The sequence below is a fragment of the Euwallacea similis genome, chromosome 28 (genome assembly GCF_039881205.1).
Source record: "Euwallacea similis isolate ESF13 chromosome 28, ESF131.1, whole genome shotgun sequence".
Lineage (NCBI taxonomy): Eukaryota > Metazoa > Arthropoda > Insecta > Coleoptera > Curculionidae > Euwallacea > Euwallacea similis.
Genome location: NC_089636.1, coordinates 131092 through 143035, shown reverse-complemented (window position 1 = coordinate 143035; position 11944 = coordinate 131092). Strand labels below are relative to the sequence as shown.

The 11944-nt window shown below is 34.2% G+C and overlaps 1 protein-coding gene across 4 annotated transcripts; it reads left to right on the top strand.

Moving 5' to 3' along the window:
* The first annotated feature begins 1223 nt into the window (after positions 1 to 1223).
* Cp190 (centrosome-associated zinc finger protein CP190) lies at positions 1224 to 10936 on the top strand. Of its 4 annotated transcripts, none has more exons than XM_066403334.1 (18): positions 1224 to 1363; positions 3511 to 3814; positions 3872 to 4042; positions 4105 to 4301; positions 4371 to 4509; positions 4885 to 5077; positions 5130 to 5352; positions 5451 to 5643; positions 6114 to 6329; positions 6380 to 6520; positions 8267 to 8532; positions 8589 to 8748; positions 9192 to 9305; positions 9377 to 9555; positions 9613 to 9805; positions 9853 to 10128; positions 10185 to 10694; positions 10750 to 10936. In XM_066403334.1, the coding sequence occupies exons 2-18, from the start codon at positions 3538 to 3540 to the stop codon at positions 10815 to 10817; spliced, it is 3516 nt and encodes a 1171-aa protein (XP_066259431.1). In that variant the 5' UTR covers positions 1224 to 1363; positions 3511 to 3537; the 3' UTR covers positions 10818 to 10936. The 4 variants fall into 4 exon arrangements, with proteins under 4 accessions (XP_066259431.1, XP_066259430.1, XP_066259428.1 ...); XM_066403333.1 differs by having other exon boundaries at positions 9192 to 9311; positions 10188 to 10694; XM_066403331.1 differs by having other exon boundaries at positions 9192 to 9311.
* Positions 10937 to 11944: the final 1008 nt, after the last annotated feature.

Genomic DNA, 11944 nt, shown 5'->3' with positions numbered 1-11944 from the left:
CGTATAATTCATAGATGGCGAAACAGTAATATAACAGATTCATTAAATAGAAGTTCCTATTGCGTCGCTGAATGAAAAAATATGCAGGTATCACCAGTTCCAGTGGAAACATAGGGATTTTGCAAGTGGGAGAAGGATCGCACAAGGTTTAATAGGAGTCCGACAAAGATAATCGAAGTGGGTGGAGTCAGTCCTGCCAGCGTCTTCATTTTCGTGTTTAGATTAGTATGGATTTCGCTGTCTTTGTGGTATATTGCTATTCTTTGTCGGAAGCATGTTTAACCTTGTGCAATCCTTCCACTTGCACAATATTTGTTTCCTCTTAAACTTGTGATACCTATATAAGCAGTTCATGTGATTACTAGATCTATGCTTGTGCAAACCCCTTTAGCATTATAGAGTTCAAAAAATAAAGTGTGGCCTTTATTTACGATTGCACTGTATAAACTATCACGTATACAAGGCAGTTAAGATTGAATTTTATTAAACTTTTACCAATTAGAGATACGTATAGCGATAAAATAATTGCAAAATTATTTTCTTGATATTATGGTGAATAAAAAATTTTGTCATTACATCATCATACTTCTTTAATTTACAATTTTTCTGAAATGGTATTAATTCTTGACACTGAATCATATTAGTTTTGCATACTTTATAAATTTTAATGTATTGACATACAAATTTTATAAGGCTATAAGAGATGTAGTGCACAAGGGCAATTTAACGCAATATAATTGACTTTTGTGTAATTATTTTTATATTCGTATAATTTCTGTATGATGGATTGTAATAATGAAAAGAAATATTAATCAATTTCTCAAGGGTTCTACTTTAGCGGCCAGAATTAAGGTGGGACGGTGGGATCACCATATCAGTGCACCATAGCGTTAAAGTAGAACTCTTCGCCAAGTCGAAAATGGCCGTTCTTGACATCCTCGACCCCACCAACTCGCCCTCTGGCGGGACGCCTGTGTGCTATTATCGATCAGTTTTGGTAGGATCACGCGCCACTACTACCGATCTTCCTCTTCCGACCTATTTCAGAAAACTTGCGACATCTATATTGTGGGTAATGCGCAAGTCATGAAAACCCCATCTAATCGCGCAATTAATAACAATTCTATACATTATTATATACAATAAGTGCTAATAACTCAAGAAAATGTTGAAAAAATAATTATTTTTATAAGTTTTAGATAATTTTATTGTCTCGTAGAGATTTTGTGAGGAGAGAATTTAAAATTGGCGCCGACGACTGAAGCGGTCCCTCTAGGCGTCACGATGCAACGTCAAAGTTGTGTTCGATATGTTTGGAGCAGCCATTATAAGATGGAGCTAACATTTTAATAATAGAGAGAAGGTCAGTAAATTTAAATTAAAAACTCCGGGAAATCTCCGGAAATATTTACAGGTTTTATTTCCATTGTTGTTTATAAAAATAAAGTACATGTAAAGGTTTCCTTGAGGTTCAAAGGAGTCCAGATTTGATCCATGCCGCCTGTGACGTATACATTCTTGATTCTTGAAAATTCAGAGAGGCTTTTGTTTTTTCTCTTTAAATTGTTGGTTATTGTGTTTGTTTTGTTATTTCATTTTATAATTGCTCTATAGTTTTTCAGTTTTAATCTCATTATTTGACAATCTACATAGTACCTGGCAATATATTTTACTTAACCCATAGATATGAAATAAATGCTGAGGTTTTCCAATTTTCTTTTTATTGGTAAACACAGGAGAAAATTGGCAGGCCATGGAAACAATTTTTTTCAACCCATGTCCCTTTTACTGTCCAAGTTAAATTTTCATAATTGACTATTTTACACTAAATATCTAAATAGAGAATTACTCGAGGAGGCCCCATGAGGATCTTTCAACTTGGGTCACTTACCTAAATAACTGTCAGTAACCTCAGATTACTCAGCTCATTTATTTTAAATCTGAAGTACACCCAAGTAACTTTCTGAAAAGATTTCAAGTCTGCAAAGCATGAAACTACAATATTATTAAGCACTGTATATTTACTGATTTAGAATCTTCACAAGGTTTAGGGATGATTCTAAACCAAACTGAATTAAACATATGTTAATAGGTTTTGCCTTTTGGCATATTGGATTCTGCTGTAATAGGTGTCACAGAATTGAGATATATAATGTGCCCTCAAGTAGGTAAAACAATTCTTGTAGAAGGTAAAAAAGTTCTTTATTTCAGATTTTATTTTTCTAGGGATCAGTGCTATTTGGTTAAACACTAATTTCCAACTTAATTTAAATTCTGAAGAATAAAGTACATATGTGTCAGAAATTTTCAAACAATTTTACAAGAGTGGTTTCACCTATCAGGAATGCTAAATAACTAATTACTGTTTAAAAATAATTGACCATGATAATTCATCCTAACAAATTTGTCATATCTATTAGTATAGTAATAATTTTCAACCATTTTACAATACCTAGTACAATTCTTACTTAGGCTACTGTTTGTGAATCTAATAACCACATTATCAACCATTAAATTCTACTTTTGGTGAAGCATATTTTCAAATGTTCTTTGAAAAAAACTTACTTAAATACTTTAAGAAAATACAGGTCGCAATAGAGAATGAAATATGTTTCAAAGTGCTGCTCCACCTCTCTTCTTGACCATCAATTATATTAGGAGAAAGTTAGCAAATTTCCAACCTAATCAAATTTGTTTATTGCCTCCCAAATTGTCCAGAAAAAGATCAACATTTTATTTCAACAATTTTTCCCTGAATCTATTTCAAGAGACAGTTAACAGTAATTGAGATCTTTCAACTCATCTAGTATTTTTTATTTAAATTTGTTTTAGGTTTGGTATATGTCAAAAATTTGACTACCTTAACTAATGTATGTGTGAATCCATTCTGCATATTTATTCATGGCAGGATTGAATATAATATTCACACGTCAAAAAATGCAAGAATACGGTATTACATTTACAAATTAAAATGCTGAGGACAAAAGTAATATCGCAACTTTGTACACCAGAACAGAGAGTATTTGAATGTTAAACAGAAATATCATTAATAGCCCTGCAATGTGCAGAACAAAATCGTACTGTAGGTATAAAAAGCATTTTCAACTAATATGATCCTGACTTTCGTCTTAAACGCCTTCAGATATAGACCTTTTATACACATATATGTAGCTGCAACAGATTAAAGAACAACCCCCTTAACGGTCAGGTCCTATCTGTCACCTCTTCAGACACCAGTAGCTTGGTCTAATATTATCTCTTTGACATGTGCCATACTATGAATTTCCCTGTAAAAACCTAATTATATTTTAGTATTTTTTCTTTTCTTTTCATCTGAATTTTTAGCTATGTGAATAAAAATTTGTTAAAGATATTTGCCCTTTAAAAAAAATTAAATGCAATATGAAAAACAAATTACTGGTTGATACTATACTGCTTAAGTATAATGAGTTAGACCTATCGTTATCTGGTGTCTATATAGATTTTATTTTAGCCAACTACACATTTCAGAACATTGATCCCTCCCAAACTCACACCATGGTTGAAACCAGCAAACAGGTTCGAGTAGACAACTGGGGAATATACTTCCTACAGAGATTGCAACTGTTTTTCTCCAAAACCGACTACTGCGATTTAACTTTGCAGTTTGAAGGAAATGTTCAACTTAAAGTCCATCGTTTAGTGATGAATGCATGTACCGAATATTTTGCGTTTCTCGAGCAGACTTGCCCGGCGTTGGAAGAAAACACCATTATGATGCCTTCAGATTTGCAAGCTGATGTTATTGTGCCAATAGTAAATTTCATGTATACAGGTAAAAATTTAGATTTTTGAAAGTATTAATTTATTGAAATACTGGTGACATTTAAAGGAATGTTGGAGTTCCATCCTAGCATATATGATAAGTTATATAGAGCTGCCGAAACAATGAACATAGCAGTACTATCAAAGCTCCTTGAGGCTCAATTGGCCCCTATGAGTAAAGCAGCAGGATCAAGCCGTATGAAAAGAGATAAAGATACTATAAGTTCTTGGAAAGATTGTAAGTATTGAGATATAGGCCTACATTTGAAAAATATCTTAATTTTGCATAATATATTAAAGCAGCTAAAAGGACTCCAAAAGCCAGCCCGGTGGCCCCCGCAATTCCTGCGTCAAATGATTTGCCATCATCATTTCCTGGACGTAGAGGCGCGTGGAGAAAAAAAACGTCTTTGCCGGCTGCTGTTCAGTCCCACCCTGCGTCGGCTACTTTCAATACTAAATGGAATTCTGGGCCAGTTGAACGAGATCCATTGTCTGTAAGATTTTTATAATGCCTTTTATCAATACTTATTTCTATAAATCACAAAATAACTTTTCTTTATCAGTTTCCAGATAATACCCCCAAACCAACGAGATTTGAATGGCCTGACGAAGAGGTGGCTCCAATTTCGATGTATCCTAGTTTTGATGATGTGTCATTAACAAGTAAGCCGTTATGGACTAAAGAAGACGATCCAAAAGTTGGTAAGTCAACAGTTTTTTAATAATGAAAAATGCACACTTGATAGTGAGGCTCAAAACTCGAAGTTAACTGTACAATTTGTGTTTTCATAATAAAACCTTTTAAATTTTAAAAGTTGGGTCAAGGCAAAATGGATAGTAGAAAGAAAACGATTAAAATTTATAGCGATATTTATACTTAGAATATAGAAATCATTAATGTTTATTGAAAATTTCAAAATTCACTATTTAAACCTGGCGTAACACTCTTAAATAAGACACCATTGTATAGTGTGGTAGAAGAAGTTATCCCTCTGATTACAACTGTTATCCCGTTAGAATACTTATGTTTGAAAGAGTTGAGAAGTTTTTCTTAGTTGGATTCAAATGTACTTCTAGCGCCGACGACTGTGGTTGAAAACAAAGCCTCAGCATCAGCACGCCATAAATCCAACAGCACCAGTCAAGAATATGAAGACGATTTTGCAGAAAAAGACCAGAAAGGTTGCGTCTCCCAATTACCAGAGACCGTTCCCAACGACAGCACAAACAAGAGAAAAGCTGAGAATAAACTCACAACTTCACCAAAACGGTAAGAGATTCCTCTCTTTTATGTTAATTTAAAATATTTTTATTTAAAATAGAGTAAAAGTAATGAATCAAGAAGAAGAAACCGTCATAAGTATAACAACTAGCAATCCGAGTGAAGTGGACCATACGAAAATTGTTTCGGAAGTGCTGAAAAAGTACCCGGAGTTAGTAAAAAAGAAAAGAAACATAAAGTTGAAGATTACTCAATCTAAAACAGAGCAGCCTCAAATTAAAATTCAAACAATTAAGGAAAAGGCGCCTCTAAAAGAACCACAGGTAAGTGAATAACTGATAAAAGATTTAAAATGCTTGTATTTTTTATAGTATAATACTCCCAAAAGTGTTTGTATAATAATAATAATAATTTTTTGCAGCCTCTTCCCTCTTCAGTTGAAACAGCACCTTTTCCTCATGTCAAAGAAATAAAGAAAGACACGGTAGCTATGAAAGAAGCATCTGTTACCAAGAAAGAATCATCGTATACGAAAAAGAAGATCAACAATACGAATAATGTGAAGTGTGGTGCTGTTTCTGAAGACGGTCCTTGGATATGTATGGAATGTGTGGGTAAGTGATAGGAATTTTGTTTTGCATTATGAATAACCTGAAACACTTTACGCGTGCTGGTTTTACTGGGTTTTTACACGCTCACTCATTGCGGAAAAGGGATGTCATCTAAAAGTTTTAAAATTGGACTATATCTGTATGTTGGCATTTTTAATAAATTGTGTATGTATGGAAAAATATAATGCAATGTCGCGAATACTCTCAAGGATGAGCGATGTAGAGAGAGGGTGGTGCAGGTGCCCCTTCAATAAAATTCGTACTGAAGACATACATTTCCAAGAAGTGGAAAAAATTCATTGGATTGTCGCGACGTTTTAATAACAACACGACGTTGTGCTACCAATTTTAGTGATTATACAGATACCAGTGTATTGGTTTGGTATAGTGGAAGTAAAAAATCACACTATATTACCCCGTTTTTTAGATATTCTAGAAATCTTGAATATATATATTTTTTCATTTTTTTAAAGGACAAGATCGGGAAAGTGCTGAATTCGTGCTCTATTACCTGTTCCGCAAACACATGACCGACCAACACCAAATAGCATTCGATTCTTCTCTTTGCAAATATTGCGGCAAACGATGTGGGACCGACCACTTGATGATTTATCATTTGTATACCAAACACGGCCTGAAACCACCGAGAAATACTGCCTTTCCTAGTTGTAATAAATGCCCGTTTATTGGTAATAATAATCTTTTTTGTTTGTGTTTGTCCTTCATGTGAATTTTTTAGCTCCGACCACGGAACGTTTACAGGAGCACGTGCAAACTCACGGTAATCAGGAAGTGCAATGTCCCAATTGTTATTTAGGGTTTTTCTCAAAGAAAGATCTTCAAGGACATCTACAAATTGCCGGACATAGTAGTCGCAAAAGTAAGGTTTTTGCAGGAATCATATCTTAGGTGTAATAATAAATATTTTTTCCACTGTTAATGTTAGAAGACGCCATTATTGGGTGTGTTGAATGACTGGAAAGTATGTTTTCTGACTTTTTCCATTCATGGCGCGTTTTTTTGTGTTTCGGATTTAATTTATTCTCAATTTAGATAAGTTTATTGTAATTTGTACTATAACAATCTAGTTAAATCAAAAAGTGGAAAAAATGGTATACAGGGTGTTAGTGAAATAACTTTCGTAAATTTAATCAGTGATAAAAAACACCATTTTGAATTAAAAAAAATTCTTTACAAGAGGGGTCGTAAGTACAACAATTTCCCCGGAAAATCAAAAAAACATTTTATGAGAATTGGCAACGTTGCGTCATATTTATTTAATTTCCATATTTAGCTACTTTTACTTTCATTTCCATATCTACCTAAGTAGCCGTATGAAGTCGGTCTGCTTTTTTACACGTTTTTTTTGGTCTGATAGGTTTTACAGTACATAATTAACAAAATGCATTAAATTAATGAAATTTAAAAATTATGTGATCTTATTTATTTTTTTTTAAGCCATTTACCTTGAAATTATTGTTATCATCTTTAATTAACTTAACATGTCACGTTACACATTTTACAACACTAACATTACACCCAACAACACCAATTTATAATTGTTTTTGCTACATTAAATGTTCGAAATATCACAATTTGAGACCATGCATGTTCTACTCCAGGTACTCCTTGTTGAACTCTTTTGAACAAAGTTTAACATTTGTTCTTCGGCTTCAGAACCAACTTCTCGCTGTGGACCTCATCCTTTATACGTAGGAATAACGCTATCTGTATCCAGAAGTCTTTGGGAAACTTACACAAATGTTTATCGAGCTGGAAATTTTCTTTCTGAAAAACGATTACCATAAATGCGCCTAACTTCAGAATTTTGTAACGCCTCTTCATAAATCAAAAGCATGTCATGATACTCAAATACAGAATATATTGTTACATAGGTACTGTTAATAAGTTGAAATAAAATCACTTAAAACTCGCCCAAATTTACTTTGTGAATGTTTTGTTGCGTGTACCAGTAGAAGATGCATTCAGCGAGACCAAAATCACACTAAAATATTAAAAGTATGGAAGGACATACAGTCCATGACAAATTTGAAAAATAAGGGTGGTTTTTGTCTTGTCCTTTCTCAATGGGTCCTAATGGGCTCCACACGTCCATGGCGCCAGGCGTCTTTGCCCATTTTTTGTCATAAAAAACAACCATAATAAAAACAAACTTCTCTTCCTCGGTCGCGTTCAGTGCGGCGTTGCCACTTGCGTTTTTTTTTACCGCTTAAGTTATTCATTAAGTTTTCAATTGCTTTTAGCAATGTTATTGTTGAATAATTTTAAGTTTTTTTGTTACATGTCAAACAACCAACATGTGTCAAGTACATTTTTTCACATTTTATTCAAATTTTAAACCTTATCACAACTTTTCGGTTTCCAACTTTGACATTTTTGTTGACAACTGTTAGGTTTTCGACCCCTATTGTAAGGAACTTTTTTGTTCAAAATGATGTTCTTAATCATTGGTTACGTTTACAAAAGTTATTTCACTAACACCCTGTATACATGCAGTTGTGAAGTACTTGTGGCACTCACGTGTTAGATCCCTCAGTGCTTCAAAATTTAAATTAGATGTGTACTTCACAAATTTAACGAATAATATATTAATTACATTGTTTAGCATCAATATTGGATTGTGCGTACTGCTTGAAAAAACTCCAAAACCCCGTAACATTATTTACGCATGTACGGTCTCAGCATATGAAGGAAGCCCGAAGGGATGGTGTTACAAGCTTGGATGCAGTTATGGATATTCAGAACGAAGTCTTAGAGGAGGAAAATCTTGCTGAAGAGGAAAGAGAGGAGGAAATTCCTCAGGAAATTGAGCAAATTGCTCCAGACGCAATTGTAAACTCGAAACAACAAGAGAGAGTAAAGAAAGATCGAGTCAGTAACTTGTCTAAAGCTTTTTTCGTTGAATTTCAAGATGTTTATCTTTTAAGGTTAAAATTATTTCTAATGTGAAAGTTGCCCGTACGGATGAAAACGTTTCAGAGGAAAATATAAATGCAAATGAAGGTGCGCAATTTCAACAAGAACCTGAAGCCGTGACTGCTGCTGCGACTCTGAGTAACATCGGAGGAAGCATTGCTACGAATTTAGGTGAGGTTATCATAATATGGAGTTAGACAGGATGTCACACTTTTATGCTTTTTAGTGGCCTTAATAAACAAAATTTCAAGATATTTATTATAGGTAATTCAAATCCCGGTTTCTATTTCTAAATTAACTTTTAAAATAGTCTTTAAAAAAATTGTAGTGCATAATTCCACTTGGAAAGAAGTACCTTCAGGCCCACTTTAATACAGTGATAACCGTAATCCATTGTGTCAAGAAGGATTCAAACGAACACTTCTTATTACAAAACCAGAACAAACAAGAAAAGAACTCTTCATTATAAAAGTCTCAAGGCACATTGAACATGTTCATTCGGTATACATATTCAAAATGTTGTTGTGTGTATAACATATTTTGAATAATGGCTATAAAAAGCCAATGTCAATAACAATGAATGAAATAAAATATGTTGTCACTTTTAATATTAGGTTTGGTGGACATCGTAGTACTAGATGACAATCAACAATACATCTTACAGCAACCTCAAGGACAAACTGGAAATGCGGAATTTATTTTACCATCAGAACTAACCGGAAGCGAAGGTAAAAGTAGGTTTTAGGAAGAACTTTTTCCTTTAACATTGACTGTTTCAATAAGTCAATAATCTTTTTAGGAATTTTACAAGCGGCTGCCGCCAGCGGAGAGTTAAATTCGACTGACGAGTTAGTGATGGTTTTAACTGATCATGACTACCCCGATGAACAAAATCAGGGGCAGTCGGATAATTCTAATATTGTCGTTCTCTATAGTCATCCCGTGGAAGGACAACAAGGGCAATTTATCACTTCTCAGGTATGGAATAATAAACCTCATTGATTATAATAATTACATGTGCAATTGTGTTTTTAGGGGAATTTATTGGTAAATTCAGAAGGGGTCTTGGAAATCCGAAACGGGGCAGCCATAACTACCACTGCAGGGCAACTATTGGTTAACCCGGAAAACACTACCACTACGCAAGCCATTGATTCTCCAGTTGAATCCATAGACCTCATCAGGAGAGAAATAGAAGGGACCGAAGAGCCGGAAACTGACACAGATGGTAGGAAAACTTTGTTTCGAACTTTCGAATATTAATTTTTTTTGTAGGGAAGGAATTGGTTAGATTAGAGACTGACACAACTCCTATAACTGAAGAAACTAATATTGAAGAAGAAAGTGGTGGTGCGGCAAACACTTATGATGAAAATGCCGCTAATGTTAATGCTACTGTGGATACCACTGACTCTTCATTGCAGGAAGAATCCATGGAAGTGGACGAAATTGAGCCGAGCACTGGTCAGGACGTTGAAGCTGTGCATGAAGCAATTGAAAAATATTCAGAAAATGTAGAAGAAGAAAATGCTAGCAGTCAAGAAGCAGTAGGTAACATAAATAACCAATAAACTCCTCGTTTTCAGTTTTTAAAATATCATTATTAGCAGGTCAAGATGTTCCTCCCATTGTCAATGTATCCCCTATTTCTCAATCTCCCGAACAAATAGCTCAGTCGGAGGAGAATCTCTCTGAAAAATACTCTACAGACGACCCTCCGCAGCAATCACCTGAAGCCGAACCAATGGAAGTGGATGGAAGCTTAAATACATCTGAAGGAAATGCCGATGAAGTCGATCATGATGAATTGCAATCGGAATCCGTGCAAAATGACCAAGAAGAACCTCACTCTAGTGTCGCCAATAGAAGCAGTAATACTATAGATCAAGAATTGAACGAGAACGTGGAAGCTGCGCAAAGAATTGAGGACGGAAATGGGGAAACCGGTTATGAAGATTTCGCAACGGAAGAATCTCAAGACAGTTCTTCGGCGCAGGAAGCCAGGAAGAATTTCAATAAGGAACTTTTAGATGATTGGGAGGATACGGATAGTCAACAGAGCCACGGGCAAGAGCAAGAGACACAAGAGAATGAACCGGGAACTGCAGCACTGAAAGGTACTTATCAGGATTAATAATTGAATTATAAACGTTTGATTTTCTTGAATTGTAGCCACTGAAAACGTGAATAAACTGATGGATGATTGGGATGATGAAGAGGAGGATCAAAGTAAGGAATAGATTGGATGTAGGTACGCGACGTTTGACACTGTAGTACACGCATTTGTATGTATAATGTCTTTCTATGTATAATAATTTTTATTTAAATAAACAATGAAGTTTAAGTAAAAAATGAAAAATGATGAGATGATTTGCGGTGTTTGAACACAGTGGAGATACAGGGTCGGTTAAGTAATGGCGAAGTTGAGACTAATGAAAATATAAAAAATATGATATTTCGGGTTTGCAATGCGATCGGCAATTTATTTTCCTAGTAAGAACCTGATAAAATGAACAAAGTTTAGAGGTAATAGTTATTTATATCATAAATATGTAATCTGAGGTTTTATGAAGTATAAATTAACTTTTTAGTTAAAATTTAAATACTTCCGAAATATTATAATCTCCTGCTAAAAGAAATTTATGTAACTCAATGTTCAGTCGTTCACCCCTAGAATGGAATACTGTTTCCCAAACAAGCCTGTTTCTGGTAAGCCATTTCTGAATTTGTTGAGTGGAGCGAATATATTAAATTTAATCCATAGCTATCAAACAAGTTATTTGCGGTTCGAAAAAGTGACGTCTAGATAGTGATTTATGTAACCAGTTAGGAAATGCATAGTTTGATGTAACAATTGGCGTTTTGCGGGATGAGCGAAACCCGCAATATGGTACAAATTTTTATAATTTCTTTCTAATTTTGCGCTATAAAGAAATCACCAAATTATAGCATAAATTTGAATATATTCAATCTGCGCCCTGTATCTCTAGACAATTGTTACTGGATCTATTTGTAAACTGTATTAACATGAACGTTATACAGTTAGATCAAAATTAAACGGAGTCAAAAAACAATCTTTCATAGTTTGCGTAATCGTAGAAAAAGTAACGGGTGCTCATTAAAAAAAACTTAAGACAGACGGTGAGTTGTTTATTTAAGTAATTTACTATTTATCATTAAATGGCTGACTAATAAGTAAATCTCGAATTTATTCAATACGGCCTCTGTGATTTTAACGCTTATTTGAAGTTTATTTTAAAAATCATCACTTTTTTTAATGATATTTTCAGTTTGAAACACATTTAGGGAAAAATCACTTTTGTGATAAGTGCTATTTTCGGCACTAGTTGCATAATATTCCATTTCA